This window comes from Bos indicus, chromosome 15 (genome assembly GCF_029378745.1).
Source record: "Bos indicus isolate NIAB-ARS_2022 breed Sahiwal x Tharparkar chromosome 15, NIAB-ARS_B.indTharparkar_mat_pri_1.0, whole genome shotgun sequence".
Taxonomy (NCBI): Eukaryota; Metazoa; Chordata; class Mammalia; order Artiodactyla; family Bovidae; genus Bos; species Bos indicus.
In genome coordinates, this window is record NC_091774.1 from 16,033,591 (window position 1) to 16,049,562 (window position 15,972).

At 46.1% G+C, this 15,972-nt stretch overlaps 1 protein-coding gene across 7 annotated transcripts in view; it reads right to left on the bottom strand.

Moving 5' to 3' along the window:
* AMOTL1 (angiomotin like 1) overlaps positions 1 to 15,972 on the bottom strand; it is a 198,308-nt gene that overhangs the window by 112,519 nt on the left and 69,817 nt on the right. For 2 of the 7 annotated variants that reach the window (XM_019974855.2, XM_019974853.2), the window contains exon 1: positions 8,665 to 8,919. The exons of 4 other annotated variants lie outside the window; for them this stretch is intronic. In XM_019974855.2, coding sequence (XP_019830414.2) covers positions 8,665 to 8,713 — 49 coding nt within the window. In that variant the 5' untranslated portion in view covers positions 8,714 to 8,919. Of the gene's footprint in view, positions 1 to 8,664; positions 8,921 to 15,972 lie in introns of those variants that run through there. One more of the 7 variants, XM_019974854.2, reaches the window with a different exon arrangement.

Consider the following 15,972-nt stretch of genomic DNA (forward strand, 5'->3'; position numbering starts at 1 on the left):
AAACAAATCTAGGAATACCCCCGAGAAACAGTAGACCCCACTCCCTTGACAGCAGCCTGCTACGTTGGTAAGCTCCACTCCCAGATGCCTCACTGACCTACCTTCCAAGTAGAGAGTCTCAGAAACGCCAAGTGGCAAAGTGAGGTTCAAGCTGACAGTGGAGTATCCCCCGTGGTATTTTCTCCCCATCAGTCCACACCAGACCTCCAAGGAGGAGTGGTACATTTCACTCAGAAACATGTCCTGGTCCCACAATAAGAAGCCCAGTGATGCTACCTTCAGACAAACAGGGTTAGTATCTTTTTAGAATAGCACTGGCCAGTGGAACTTGCTGTGATGATTGGAAATGGTTCTTAGGCACCTGAATCGTGGCTAAACTAAACTGAAGGTTTAATTTCATTTAATGCTCATTAATTTTAGATGGCCACATGTGGCTAGCGGTTACCGTGGACGGAGGAGATCTAGAACTTAAAAAAAAAAAAACAAAACAGGGGCCAGTTTAAGCTGCCAGGAAAAAAAAAAAAATCATGGAATTCTATTTCTCTACTGTGAGGAAGTGAACTTCCTTAACAGTGCAGCATCCGCTCCAGCTTTTTTCCAGCTCTGAACTCTTCTCTGGTCATGACAATTATATATCAATGTGCCTCCAACACATCACAACTCGGAAGGCCCTTAGAGACCCGAGCCCAAACGGTCCACTGTAGGAAGCCACTCTACAATGTCCCTGCTGTCTTACCAGGTGCCCTCAGCAGCAGTGAGACTCAGCATCAGTCCACCCCCAAAATCCTAGGATACTCTTTCAAAGGGAAATCAAGGACGCTCAAAATAATAAAAAATAAATTTTGCACCATGCTTTACCTCTTATGTGGCCCTTTCACATGCATTATCTCAGGTAAGCCTCACCTAACATCAGGATATAAGCATTAGTAACACATTTATTTTACATAAGTGAATTGGCCAAGGCAATATCGCCGGCACTTGGTCACCATGTACCCTAATCTCACATGTCTTCCAAGGAGTGAGAGGTCAAAAGACAATGGAAAAGTTGTGGTGGTGAAGGGGGAAGGCGTGGAGGAGGGATTAGAGGATGCAATCAGGCACATCAGCCAGGAGCCACAGAAATCAAACTGACGTTAATCTCAACTATTAAACAGGAACAGACTCAGTTCCAAAGAGTAAAGCACCAGTCTAGGCTAATTTATGGGGTTGGGGGGAGGCTATGCCCTAAAATAGTCCTTCTTAAAATGTGGTCCCCGAACCAGAACCAGCAGCAACAGTGGCCCCTGGAAACTTGTCTGAAGTGCAAATTCTGAGGCCCTCTCCAAGCCCTGGTGAAACAGAAACAGCCAGTGGGGCCCAGCAGTCTGGCTTAAAACAAGCCCTCCTGATGATTCCCAGGTCCACCCACGTTTGAGAACCACCGCGCCACAATTCTACATCTGAAGCCCAGTCCATTTCCTCTGGGAAATAAACAACCTGGTCATCAAGGGAAAGGAAAGGGAGCCGCCGGGAGTGAAGTTTGAGACACGTCCTGGTGACATCAGCCCTGATGTACTGTACTTCGGGTAATAAAGGACTCAGTCCAGTCGGTAAAAGAATCTGCCTGCAATGCAGGAGACCTAGGTTTGAGCTCTAGGTCAGGAAAATCCCCTGGAGAAGGAAATGGCAACCCATTCCGGTATTCTTGCCTGGAGAATCCCATGGACAGAGGAGCCTGGCGGGCTTCAGTCCATGGGGTCGCAAAAGTCAGACATGACTTAGTGTCTTAGTGACACCACCACCGAGCTCTGAACTAGCTTGGGACCGCACACACCTCCTGTGGTCAGGGCACAGAGGAAATTGTTCTTTACTCAGAAAATCTTGGTTTAGGAGTTTTCCTGTTGGCCCAGTGGATAAGAATCTGGATGCAAGTTCCATCCCTGGTCTAGGAGCTAACTACATGCTGCGGGACAACTAAGCCTGTGTGCTCGGCCACGAGTGCAGCCAAAAAAATTTTTTTACATAAATTCTAAAAAAGAAATTTGTTTAGAAGTAGGGGAAAGGTACAGAGAAGGCGATGGCACCCCACTCCAGTACTCTTGCCTGGAAAATCCCATGGCCGGAGGATCCTGGAAGACTGCAGTCCATGGGGTCGCTGAGGGTCGACACGACTGAGAGACTTCACTTTCACTTTTCACTTTCATGCATTGGAGAAGGGAATGGCAACCCACTCCAGTATTCTTGCCTGGAGAATCCCAGGGATGGGGGAGCCTGGTGGGCTGCCGTCTATGGGGTCGCACAGAGTCAGACATGACTGAAGCGACTTAGCAGCAGCAGCAGCAGCAGGGGAAGGTATATTCTATAGGGAATACTAGATTGTGAACAGAGTATCCTAGCTTCTAATCTCAATAAATATTTGCAAACAGCAAGGTCTTACTGTATAGCACAGGGAACTATATTCAATATCTTGTAATAAGGCATCATGGAAAAAATATGAAAAAGAATATATATACATAAATAACTTTGCTGTACAGCATAAATTAACACAATATTGTAAATCAACTATACTTAAATAATTTTTAGAATAAATAGTATTTAGTACACAACTGTGTTCCCAAGTGTGAAAAGACAAATTTCTATGGCTTTTTTTAAGCTTCGATTAAGAGCTGGTATTCCAGTTTCTCAGAGAAAGAAATGAGAATATACAAAACAAAATCATTTATCTCCTGCTATTTTAAAATAATAATAGGCGTTTATTGACTGTGCCCAGCACTGTGCTAAGTACTATATATGCATCATTTTATTTCACCTGCACCCTCCACCCCTAGGTGAGCACTATGACTGTCTCCACTGTCTCTGTGAGGCTGCACAGGTCACATTTGCTGAGCTCACACAGCAAGGAGGTGGCAGGGCCAAGAAGCAAACCAGATCTATCCGACCTAAACAATCCAAAATACTACTGCTTTTTTCATTTTGACACATATTCTAACTTTAAATCTATTCAATCTTACTCATACTTTTTATGCTATTCAGTTTTAAGTACTTCCTTTTAAAGGCTAGTATGCCATGTGCTGTTCAAAAGAGTCCTCAACCACTCGGTTTACTCAGAGTCTTTCAGCCCGTGCTCAAGAACCTGGGTAACTTACACGGAAGAATTCATGCCAGTAAAATACTCAAAACCTAGATCGAAGTAAGAACCCACTGCCTTCTCACCATGCTCGGGCAACACGCCCAGGGAAGCCCTCCCTGACACGGGATCAGAGGGGAACTCCCTGAGGCTTCTCTTCTCTCGGTTCCCACATACTTCTCCCTTGCTCTTCTCTATTCTGACAAGTAACACCTGGGAATGTCTGCACACCACTGCGCCAATAGTGAGCTTGGGAGAGCGGGAACTATATCTGATTCACCGGTGGGCTTCCAGAGCACTAAAATACACAATCGACACCTAAGAGATGGTTGATAACATGGATAGCAAGACATACACATTATTAAGAGGGTATAAGGGAACTGCAGTTTGAAGACGTAAAACTATGAGACTTTTAAAAAACAGAAAATCTTTGGGAAATTAACTTGGGCAAAATGTTCTTAGATGTGACACCAAAAGCACAGTTCATAAAAGCAAAAAAAAAAAAAAAAAATCAATAAACTGGATATTAGCAAAATTTTTAAAAATTTTGTCCTCTAAATGATCCTGTTAAAAGTTCAAAAAGACAGGCTACATGTTGGAAAAAAATATATACACAAGCCACAAATCTGACAAAGGACTCATATCTGGACTATATGAAGAATTCTCAAAGCTCAATAGCAAAAAAAATAAAATAAAATACACTTAGAACATGGGCAAGACAGGAGCAGACATTTCACCATAAAGGACACACAGATGACAAATAACCACATGATGTCCAATACCATCAGCCGTTAGAGAATGCAAATCAAAACCATGATGAGACTAGAACATTTACTGGGAGACTAAAATAATAAACAAATGGTGGTGTGGACGCAGAAAAACTGCACCTCTCACATGGCTGGTGGGAATGTGAAAGAGTATAGCCATGCTGGGAAAGTTTGATGATTTCTTTAAAAAAGAAAAAACTAAACACATGCTTACCACCCAAAACCCAGCAATCGCAATCCAAGGCATTTGTCTTAGAGAAATGAAAACTCTGTCCTCATCAAAACCTGTACATGAATGTTCACAGCAACCTCAACTGTAAGAGCCAAAAACTGAAAACAAGCTGGGTGTCTTTTAGTGGGTAAATGCTTAAACAAACTGGTATATCAACACCATAGAATATTACTCAGCAATAAAAAGGAATGAACCAGTGATGATGCAACGGTTTGGGTGGATCTCAAGGGTGTTATGCTGAGTGAAAATGCTAATCTCAAAAGACCACATACCGCATAAAGCTATGTATGTAATATTCTCAAAATTACAGATGGCAAAGAGCCACCCAAAAAACCTCACAAGTTACCAGGTTTAAGAGATGGGGCGGGGCTAAGGGAGGCGTGACTACAAAGGCGTGGCGCAAAGAGCTGGGAGGTGACAGAACAGCTCTGTATCTTGACTGCGGAAGTAGCTACAGGAATCCACACAGACGAAGGATACTACACTGCCCTCCCCCCAAATGTCCGCATGTAAAACTGGTGAAGTCTGAATATGGTTTGGATTGTACCAACGTTTATTTACTGGTTCTGCTGCTATGCTCTGGTTACGTGCTGCTGCTAAGTCGCTTCAGTCGTGTCCGACTCTGTGTGACCCGATAGACGGCAGCCTACCAGGCTCCCCCGTCCCTGGGATACGTGAGATGTTACCAATGGGGGAGACTGAAGTGAAGTGAACACGGGACCTCTCTTCGATTTTTCAACTTCCCATAAAGCTACAATCATTTCAAAACTAAAAGTTAAACAACGGAATTACAGGCATTTCACTTAAAACAAACAAAAAAAGAAGTGTACATAAATGCACGACTGGCCAGTGAAGTCCCAATTACAGATTTAAACACACAAAGTAGGCCCACTGGCTTGATTTTTTTTTTTTTTTTTTTTAAGTTAAACCCAGTTCTCCAGAGGCATAAAGGGGATACATTTCCTAATATGTTGGAGCTACTCCCTCATCCCCCAATAAAGGGAGGAAAGATGCCTGATGTGTGAGCCACTTTGGGAATCCAGGAGTCTGGTCCTAACAGCCTGGCATGAATAGACCCTAAAGTTTCACAAGGATGGAGGCCAAGGGCCCACAAGTCAGAGGAGAACTGAAAGTGGTGCCAACACACAAGCCCAGGCGAGGCTCTCTTTCAGAAAATGCCCTGTGTGGATCTACCCACGATGGCCAAGATTTAAATTCTGCCTTCCTTCTGAGACAAAACAAACCAACAAAATAAATTAAAAAAAAAAATTGTTCAGCAAACAAATAAAAACCTCAAGAACCCCAGACTATTTCCAACAAACCTTATAATTAAATATGTCCTCTTCCATGACCTCCAAGCTACCCCTTGCTTTTCAAGTATTCCACTGCCCAGTGAATTCTGGGACATAAGAACCTACCAAAATTAATGAAAAACTAGGAGGAGAAAAATTATTCAAAACACTAGAGAATTTACTGATCTAAGTTTCCACATCCATTTAAAATGCAGACAGATACTTGAAAGTGGTGAAGGGTTGTGAGGGGGGTGCAGTTCCTGCCAGGAGAATGTTACTTTGTGAGAATTTTGCTTATCAGGACTATTAACAGGTCTTACAAAGTTACTTCCTTTTTCATTTACTGGCCTGGAAAATCAGATTTTTACAATTTTCACTAGCAATCCCCTCCTTTCCTAAGTCATTCATTATTTTTTTTTCTTTGAAAAGCTTTATGTCACACAATACTTCATCATTTTCAAAGCATTTTCACAGATTATTAAGAAACACAGCACTGGTACCCATGGGCTGTACTCTTCCACAAAACTCTCACCAACCAGACTGCCATCTAATTTCAATTAGTTCAGCCATGTTTCCCCCAGGCACTGGGTCCACACTACTCCACAGGGGTAGACATCGAAAAAAAAAAAAAGCAGAGTTCTCTACACAGAAGCCTTCCAGACAAACCAGTCAAGGGCAGACACTCTCAAGTCTAATCAGCAGAGTGCCTTCCCATAAAATCACTCACATTTCTGCATTCCTGTGCTTTTCTTAAGGACAGCAATTTAAAATTTCATTTAAACTCAAAGTCCTCCATTAGCTTCCATGAAAAGATGTATTTTTAAGTGCTTTGATCTCCACATGTCCTTCTGTACATTAGTATTCTTCACCCTCCACCATCTGCACCGAAGGAAAACACCAAGACTTGTGCACATTTTAAAAAGAAGGGAGAGGGAAGTGGATTTAAGAGCACCTTCTCAGGACTTCCCTGGTGCTAGAGTGGCTAAGACTCTGATCTCAAAACCTGGGACCTGCGTTACGTCCCTGGTCAGGGAACTATATCCCAGGGCCACAACTAAGACTGCCTCCCCACCTAAGTCAAAATATAATTTTTTTTTTTAAAGAGTGCCTTCTCTCATCCTATCCTACTTATAGAGTTCACAAGGGTTTCTTCATTTATCTTGAAAAAATGTACCTCACCAAAGCAAGTATATCCATCCAAAAACTAAGCATCCACTCACACCCCACCAGGGAGTAGAGGCAGGCGGCTCTAAAGCCTTCTCCTCTATGCCCTACTCCTTTTTATTCTGATCAAATCAGTGGTTTCCAATCCTCTGCTCCCCTGCAGAACAGCTCAAAATGTGTGAAGTACTGTGACCACATTGCTTCCATAAAAAGCGTTATAGTAGATGCACTATGATGATCTGAGCCCGGTCCTGGGAGATAAACGTCACACTGGTCTAGATGCTTCAAGAACTTGCAATCTAGAGAGACCCCACCCCCTACCATGTTAGATGTCCAAGGAGAGCTGTGGGGTCCAGGAGAGGTGGGCAGTCAGGGGAAATCTTCAGTCAGCCTGGCAGGGACACACTGGCCAGTTTTGGAAGCAGAGAGAGGAATGACTGTTCAACATTTCAAGTCCAGGCTTTTCACTTCCCGAAAAGGAAGGACATTTTTTGGAATAGGAGCTATGAATAAGCCCTCTATTCTGGTTGTATTTGCTTATAGCAAGTACCCTTATTGTTTGGGGTGGTCCAAAGCATCTTTGGGGATCATAAAGGGTGACTGGCTCCCTACCTCCAGTGCCTGTTGTGTGTGTGTGTTTAGTTGTCGAGTCAGTGACTCCTTCCGACGCTGTGGACTGTAGCCCCCCAAGCTCCTCTGCCCATGAGGTTTTTCAGGCCAGAACACTAGAGTGGGTTGCCATTTCCTTCTCCAGCGGATCTTCCCAACCCAGGGATGGAATAAAAACTCGATCCTCCTAACACGCCTCGGAAGAAGCCGGCAACCATGTCCACACTCCAACAGGACAGGGCAAAGGAATTGAGGAGGGACCGAGAGCAAAAAGTGTTCTGTCCCAACCGCCAAGTCTCCGAGGCCGGCCCATCATCAGGACCACGTCTACTGAAGCCCCAGTCCAGGTGATCCACACACCAGCCGGGCATTTTCCAAAGCACGTGCCACCTGGGGACAGTAAACCAACACCGAAATCAAAGATGCAAAAACCCTTGGAACAAAAATGTAAAGTCTTTACAGCCATCAATCAAGATACTAGAGGGCAGGGCGTGGCGAGGAGCGGGAGCTGCGGGCCGCCAGCCGGGTTCTCAGCCGGAGCTCCTAAGGGGGAAACCTGGAAAGGTCGCCACGGCGGGGGTCCTGGAGATGGGTGTGCGCCAGCAGCTCGTCGGTTCGGCCGCCCGGCCCTCCAGCTCGGCTGCCCACGGGGCACGTCCGGCCCCTGGCCCAGCCCGGGGGCCCGGCTCTGCCCAGCTGTCATCAACCGAAGTGCCAATCTCCCTCCTGCCACGGAAGTACCATTCCAAGAAAGGCCAGTGCCACTTGGAAAGTTTAATGTTTCCCCCACCCCGAAAACAGATGCTTTTGAAGCATCAGTAACAGCAAGGGAGAGAAAGGGATCTCACTCCCCAGTTTCGGCCAAAGAAACTTGTCCGCAGAGAACAAAGAAGCAGCAATCGGAGAAGGCGATCCGAGGCTGGGGCGTCCCTTCGCCGCCCCCACCCTCCAGGGCCGAGAGTTTGGGGCCGTAGGAAGGTCCCCGCGTGTCGGGCGGGCGGGCGTGAGCGCCTTTGTCTCGCGCGCCGGGAAGCGGCCGCCGGCCACCGCTTCCCTCCGCCGCCGGGGACCCGCGCGCGGGCGGGTGGTGCGGAGCGCGGCCATATGGCAGCGCCCCTCCGTTAAAGGCCCGCCCCACGGCTGGGGCGCTTCTGCACCCCGGGTCCCGGGCCGCGACGGCCAAACGACTCCCAGTCTGGGGCCTGCAGAGTGGCGCGGAAACGTAGTTTTAATTTTTTTTTTTTTTTAAGTAATCTAGGTAAGGGGGATCAAGATTCCGGTGGCGGGCACTCTCGGTCCCCGGGGCCGAAAAAAAGGCTGCCCAAGTCGCTCCGAAGCCGGGCCGACCTCAGCCCGGAGCCCCCCGGGAAAGGAGCTCTCCCCACCGCTCCCCCGGCCCGGAGTGGTTGGGAGCGGAGAACATCGATCGGCTGGGTCCTCGGCGCTGGAGACTCGGGGGCGCCCCTCCCTGCACCCCGAGCGGGGACTGGTTACCTCTCACCGCAGACTCACAAGTTCCCCGGCGCAACTTTGCCCTCCACATGAGGCGATCATGGCCAGCTCAGCTCCGCGGCTGGGGACGGCGGCCGCCGGGCAGCGCGCTGGGCACGGCGTGGGGGCAGCCTGCGGAAGCGGCGCCCGGCGATCGCCCCCATTCACACGGGAAGCGGAGACCAGCCCGGGGCTTCCCCTCCAGCCCCAAATCCCAGCGCCGCCTCTGGGTCCTAGAGCGCCCTGGCGCCCGCGCCGCCGCCCGGGGAGGGTGGTCCGGGCTGGTCCGCGTAACCCTACACTCCACCCCCGCCGGGCGCCCGGCCGCTGGGCCCTAGAGCCCGCCCTCACCCGCTCGCCGCCCCTCCCCAGGCCCCGGAGACCGCCTGCTGCCACCTCCCTGGGCTCCAGCTCGAGTGTCCGCCCCGGAATGAGGAGGGCAACGGCCTCTCTCGGTTCGGTCTCCTTCCTGCGACTTTCTCTTCCTCCCCACCAGACCAACTCCGGCCGAAGTCGTTTTCCCGATCTGCCCTCAAAGTCCAGATGAGGTCTCTGTAGGAGTCTTTTTTTTTCTTCTTAAGAAGCATTTTCAGATGAAAAGTGGCCAGAGTTTTCTCTCTGCATTGCCCTGGTCTCCAGGGCTTCTATCACGCACTGGGATTGGGCGACCAGCCGCTGCGATGGGCTCCGTTGACAAGCAGAAGGGCCAAAACAGATTCTACAACCCGAGAGCCTACAACTGGTGGTCATAACCCCTCTAGGAGTGGAGGCAAAGAAAGGAACTCTGGGAAAAGGCTGCTGATTCTGCCTCACGTCTTAAATCAGGCTATATTGAATATAACATCCTCAATCGCTCCTGCATATCCAATTAATGCATCTCTGGAGCCTTGATCTGGGGGCCTGAAACTCACCCACATCTTGTAACATTTCTCCCTAGTTTCCAGGAGCTGGCTCTGCTGCTCAGCGGAGGAGAGTCAGGGCATTCCAAACCTCTCACCTTGTGCTCCTCTCTAGACCAGGGTTCTTTCAGGGATTCCTGCCTGGACTGAGGCAATGAGCTAAGCAATCCACCAGCAGTTTTACCCCTCCACTCAATCCTAGTGGGTGGTGTGCCCTTCTGATTCCAGTCTGTTCTCCTCATACATCCCTAATGGTTCAGGAACCTCTGCTCTCAAGATTTGTTGTTGTTCAGTCACGAAATCCTGTCTGACACTTTGTGACCCCCAAGGATTGCAGCATGCCAGGCTTCCCTGTCCATCACCAACTCCTGGAGCTTGCTCAAACTCATGTCCATCGAGTCAGTGAGGCCATCCAATCATCTCATCCTCTGTTGTCCCCTTCTCCCACCTTCCATCTTTCCCAGCATCAGGGTCTTTTCCAGTGAGTCAGTTCTTCGCATCAGGTAGCCAAAGTATTGGAGATTCAGCTTCAGCATCAGTCCTTCCAATGAATATTCAAGACTGATTTCCTTTAGGATTGCAGTCCAAGGGACTCTCAAGAGTCTTTTCTAACACCACAGTTCAAAAGCATCCAGGTGCAATAATATATAACAATTATTTACCAAATACCTATCACATTTAGAGTTTGATACCCTAGTACTTGATAACACACAAAAGAAACAAAAGCAGCAGCAGCTAACCAGCCCTTCAAGGATTTATTTATTTAAAATAACAAAATATGCCACCACAGAGCAGGAAAGCACTGAAGATACTCGGAAAAACTGAGAGGACCGAGTACATGCAGGAGAAAGGAGAGCCTTGAAGGGTTCTGGAGCTCAGAGCCACGGGCATTGTAGGGATTTAGCTTCGCCTGGGGCTTCTTCAAATCAAGCTTCCTTGGTGGTTCAGATGATAAAGAATCTGCCTGCAGTGCAAGAGACTGGGTTCGATCCCTGGGTCAAGAAGATCCTCTGGAGAAGGGACTGGCAACCCACTCCAGTATCCTTGGCCTGGAGAATCCCATGGACAGAGGAGCCTGGTGGGCTGCAGTCCACGGGGTCACAAAGAGTCAGTCATGACTGAGTGACTAACGTAGGCTGAGGGAGAATGATGTATAGAAAAAGGAGGGAAAGTAGGAAGGAAACTAAAATGTATTAATTGCCCATGATTCAATATCACTATATCCTGAGAGACAGCAGAATTTAATATTTTTAAAGTATCCACTGGAATGAAACCTAAATGGATTGGCGAGTCACAGTTCCACCACTCTATCTGTGGACACTTGGGCAAGTCACCTAACTTTGCTAAAACCTCAGTTTCTTCTTTTGCAAGATGAGGGAAATAGCATCAAACCTCACAAGGTGGTTGTAGGGACTGAATAAATTAGTAAATATAAAATAGCACAATGCACATAAGTGCTCAACACACATTTGCTATTATTTCAAGCAACACTCCAATAGCCCTGGTGATAGGAAGCCCATCAGGGAAATAGCTGCAGAAAACAATGACACATGAGGTTGGGCAAAGGAGATAGAAAGGAAGAGAGATACCAAATCTTTGAAGATACCAAATACAGGGAAGATAACCAAATCTTTGAAGCAACATTTTATTCTTTTCATTGACTGGACAGCTATCCTGGGAGAAAGAACAAAGTAATCAAGTTAACTCGGATTTTGTGGCTGGATCATAGAAAGAATGGATCATTCTTGGAAGACTTATAAACCAATTAATCCAATGGATGGACCAAGGATGGAAGAAGAAGAAGAACTGAGAGGGAAAACTGGTTTGAGAGAGATGTTGAAGGGCTTTCTGTAGAGGAAATAAGGCACAAGGGCCTTAGCTGAGAAGTCAAGAACAGAATTATAGAGAAAAAGAGATGAAGCTGTGAAGATAAGTTTACTTGGAGAATGCTCATAACAGAAAATTCAGGGAAGAAGGAGGCAGAAGAGGCAGGAGCTGGGGAAGAACACGGGTCTCCCGCGTTGTAGGCAGACACTTTACCGTCTGAGCCACCAGGGAAGTCCAGTAGAAGAGCTAGGAAGGTTTAAAGGCATGTTAAGACAGGGGGGGTTTTAAGAAGATGCTATCAAATGCTACAGACTCTTAGGCTTCTGAAGAAGTGACAGGCACAGAATGTGGGCTCAAGAATCTGCTGACCAATCAAGCAGACCACACCTAGAATTTTCAAATTGATCCAGAGTGATGATTAATTTGGCAGGCAAATTTTCCCCCTCCACACATTTTAATTTTCTCAACCATTAATAATCACTATATCAAATACAGAAAATGAATAGTCTTCTACATCAAATATATATATGACTATTTTTCAGGAGCGAAGACCTGAGAAAAACACTTTGTATTTGACTAGTAAGAGGTCATCAGTAACATTTTACATATATTTGGTTTCAGATTCCAACTATGATTGGGACCAAATAGAAACAAGGTTAGTTTACATTAAAAACTGAATGTAGCTCTACGAGCAGAAAGGTAGTTAACCAGTCAGCATCCGTGGTTTTGGATCTACATACTCTACATTGCTTTCAAACTGTGGTGCTGGAGAAGACTCTTGAGAGTTTCTTGGACCTCAAGAAGATCAAACCAGTCCATCCTAAAGGAAATCAGCCCTGAACATTCATTGGAAGGACTGATGCTGAAGTTCCAATACTTTGGCCACCTGATGTGAAGAGCTGACTCATTGCAAAAGACCCTGGTGCTGGAAAGATTGAGGGCAGGAGGAGAAGGGGACGACAGAGGATGAGAGGGCTGGATGGCATCACCGACTCAATGGACATGAGTCTGAGCAAACTCCAGGAGATAGTGGAGGACAGGGAAGCCTGGCGTGCCGCAGTCCCTGGGGTCGCAAAGAGTCGGACACGACTGAGCAACTGAACAATGAAACAAGCAGGGCCAGGCTCTGTGCTGTCATCCTACGCAAGCATTTGGCTCATTGAGTGAATGATGGATCCAAGGCCGGTTTGTCTGGATGTTTCAGCTTCACACCCATGGTGACACACTGGTCTCTTCTTGCCTCATGGCTTTCTCCTCTGAGCACACTACCTAATATTCATTAAACACATGTGCATGTGTGCTAAGTCTCTTCAGTCATGTCTGACTCTTTGTGACTCCATGGACCCGCCAGGCTCCTCTGTCCAGGGGAATCTCCAGGCGAGAATACTGGAGTGGGTTGCCGGGCCCTACTCCAGGGGATCTTCCCTACCCAGGGATTGAACCTGAGTCTCTTATGTCTCCTGCATTGGCAGGAGGGTTCTTTACCAGTAGCATCACCTGGGAAGCCCATTAAACACATAATCTGGTCTACATAAAACACAAGGAGCAGAGGGTGGATACCATCATGTACAGGGAAAATGCACCTACATCAGAAAGCTCATAAGGAAGAGGAGAGACGTTGGCTGCAAACAAACCCAGGGTCAGATCCTGACTGAGACACTCAGCAGCTCAGAATATAAAGCACCTGGCATGCCACAGGTATTTATTAAATGATAATCATTGTTATTTGCTATTCTTACTACAGAAACCTTCAGAATATTGAAAGCTCATACTTTTTTGGCTGAATGGTTGTTTCAAAGTTTCTCAACCTTGGCACATGTGACATTTGGGGTTGAGATTTTTTTTGTGGTGAGGACTGCCTTCTGCATTGTTAGATGCTTAGCAGCATCACTGCCTCTACCCATGTGATGCCAGTAGCAACCTTCCCATTCCACGTTGTGGCAACTAATAATGTCTCGTTGTCGTTGTTCAGTCGCTCAGTCGTGTCTGACTCTTTGCGACTCCATGAACTGCAGCATGCCAGGCTTCCCTGTCCTTCACTATCTCCTGGAGTTTGCTCAAACTCATCTCCTTTGAATCAGTGATGCCATCCAACCATCTCATCCTCTGTCGTCCCCTTCTCCTCCTGCCCTCAATCTTTCCAGCACCAGGGTCTTTTGCAATGAGTCAGCTCTTCACATCATGTGGCCAAAGTATTGGAGCTTCAGTTTCAGCAGCAGTCCTTCCAATGACTATTTAGGGTTGATTTCCTTTAGGATGGACTAGTTTGATCTCCTTGCCATCCAAGTAACTCTCAAAAGTCTTCTTCAACATCACAGTTCAAAAGCATTACTTTTTTGGTGCTCAGCTTTCTTTATGGTCCAACTCTCACATCCATCCAAACTACTGCTTTAACCAGATGGACCTTTTTTGGCAAAGTAATATGTCTGCTTTGTAATATGCTGTCAAGGCTTCTCATAGCTTTTTTTCCAAGGAGCAAGCATCTTTTAATTTCATGGCTGCAGTCACCATCTGCAGTGATTTTGGAGCCCAAGAAAATAAAGTCTGTCACTGTTTCCATTGTGTCCCCATCAGTTTGCTATAAGGTGATGGGACTGTGATGCCATGATCTTTGGCATTTTTTGAATGTTGAGCTTTAAGCCAGCTTTTTCACTCTCCTCTTTCACCTTCATCAGGAGACTGTTTAATTCCTCTTCACTTTTTGCCATAAGGATAATGTCATCTGTGTATCTGGTAATGTCATCTAGTTATTGATATTTCTCCCGGAAACCTTGATTCCAGCTTGTGCTTCATCCAGCCCTGCATTTCGCATGATGTACTCGGCATATAAGTTAAATAAGCAGGGTGACAGCCTTGAGGTAGTCCTTTCCCAATTTGGAATCAGTCCATTGTTTCATGTCTAATTCTAACTGTTGCTTCTTGACCTGCATGCAGATTTCCAAGTCAGGTGGTCTGGTATTCCCATCTTTTTAAGAATTTTCCACAGTTTGTTGTGATCCACACAGTCAAAGGCTTTAGTGTGGTCAATGAAGCAGAAGTAGATATTTTTCTAGAATTCTCTAGCTTTTTCTATGATCCAATGCACCGCCAGGGTCCTCTGTTCCTGCGATTTCCAGGCAAGAATAATGGAATGGGTTGCCATTTCCTTCTCCAGGGAATACTGGCTCCAGACATTGCCAAATGTCTCCTATGGGCAAAACTGCCCCTGGTTGAGAACGTCTGAATTAGCTAAGTAGTTAATATTGCCCAGCTTACAAGCTCCCAAGCTTCTAACTATATTGATCATTCCATTGAATTGTTGGGTCAATCCAATTGCATTACTAATACAAGCCAGCCTCGGTTTCATTCATTCTACAGTTTATGTCATGTTATGACAATTTCTTTCTCTTTCTCTCTTCATGAACAAAAAACTAGTTAGGTTTTATTCTGTTTCCAATGATGGTATAGAGAGTGTCTTTTTTTTCATAAAAACTGGAATCATACTGAGTTTCTAAAACAACAGCAACAATCACTATTAAAAACAAGGACTGTTATAACTGGAGATAACTTTGGTCAGAATGTTCACACTTAAGATTGCTTACAGTTACCATTCTGAAAAGTATGCTGGTGTGTTTTATTCCGAAAACATGTCCTCTCTGTTCATAGCTAGAAACAACAGAGAGAAGAATGGCCCCTCCATGGCCTATCCAGCAGTTCTAGTTCTTCTCTTTCTAGAATATGTAGTAAAGACAAGAACATCTTCCAGTACATCTTGTACCTTAAATGCCAAAGACAAAGAAATGGGAAAGCTCTCACCATCCCCAAGGACTCCAGCCACTCTGGGTGGTTCAATTAAAGAGAAAAAAAATTTTTTACAGCATAATCTCAGAGTGGGGGTTTTTGTGGTTGTTCAGTTGCTCAGTCATGTCCGACCCTTTGCGACCCCATGAACTGCAGCACACCAGGCTTCCCTGTCCTTCACTATCTCCCGGAGTTTGCTCAGATTCATGCCCATTGAGTCGTTGATGCCATCGGACCATCTCATTCTCTGTTGCCCCCTTCTCCTCCTGCCCTCAATCTTTCCCACCAGTGGGGGTGAGGACACTATGGATCACGTATAGATTATATGGATCACGTATAAAATTCACACCTTATACGTGATCCATCCAGAAATCAAAAATTACTTATTGTGCGTCAGTGACAGAGCCAGTATTATGCTAAGCAGAACATAATATTCAGGAAAGTCCAAGGTCAGGAGGGGAAAAATTAGAAATAACTATAAAAAAATTAAGTCCTAAACAAAAGGACTATGTGAAAGAATTAATAGAAAGTACAACAGAGTTTGAAAGGAGGCAGAACCATGTGAGAGCTGCAGTGGTTCATTTATTCATTCATTTACTCAAAAAATATTATCAATTACATTGAATAAGCCACACCCTCCACTAGGTGTGCAAATACCCTACCACAGGCCCTGCTCATTAGAATGTATATAAATCTATAACTACAAACTGGTCTACCTGTGATGAAGAAAAGGAACAGGGTTCAGTAACAAAGATTAATGATGGACAGGGTAGCTACTGAGAGGGAGTGGAAAGGAAGGCTTCTC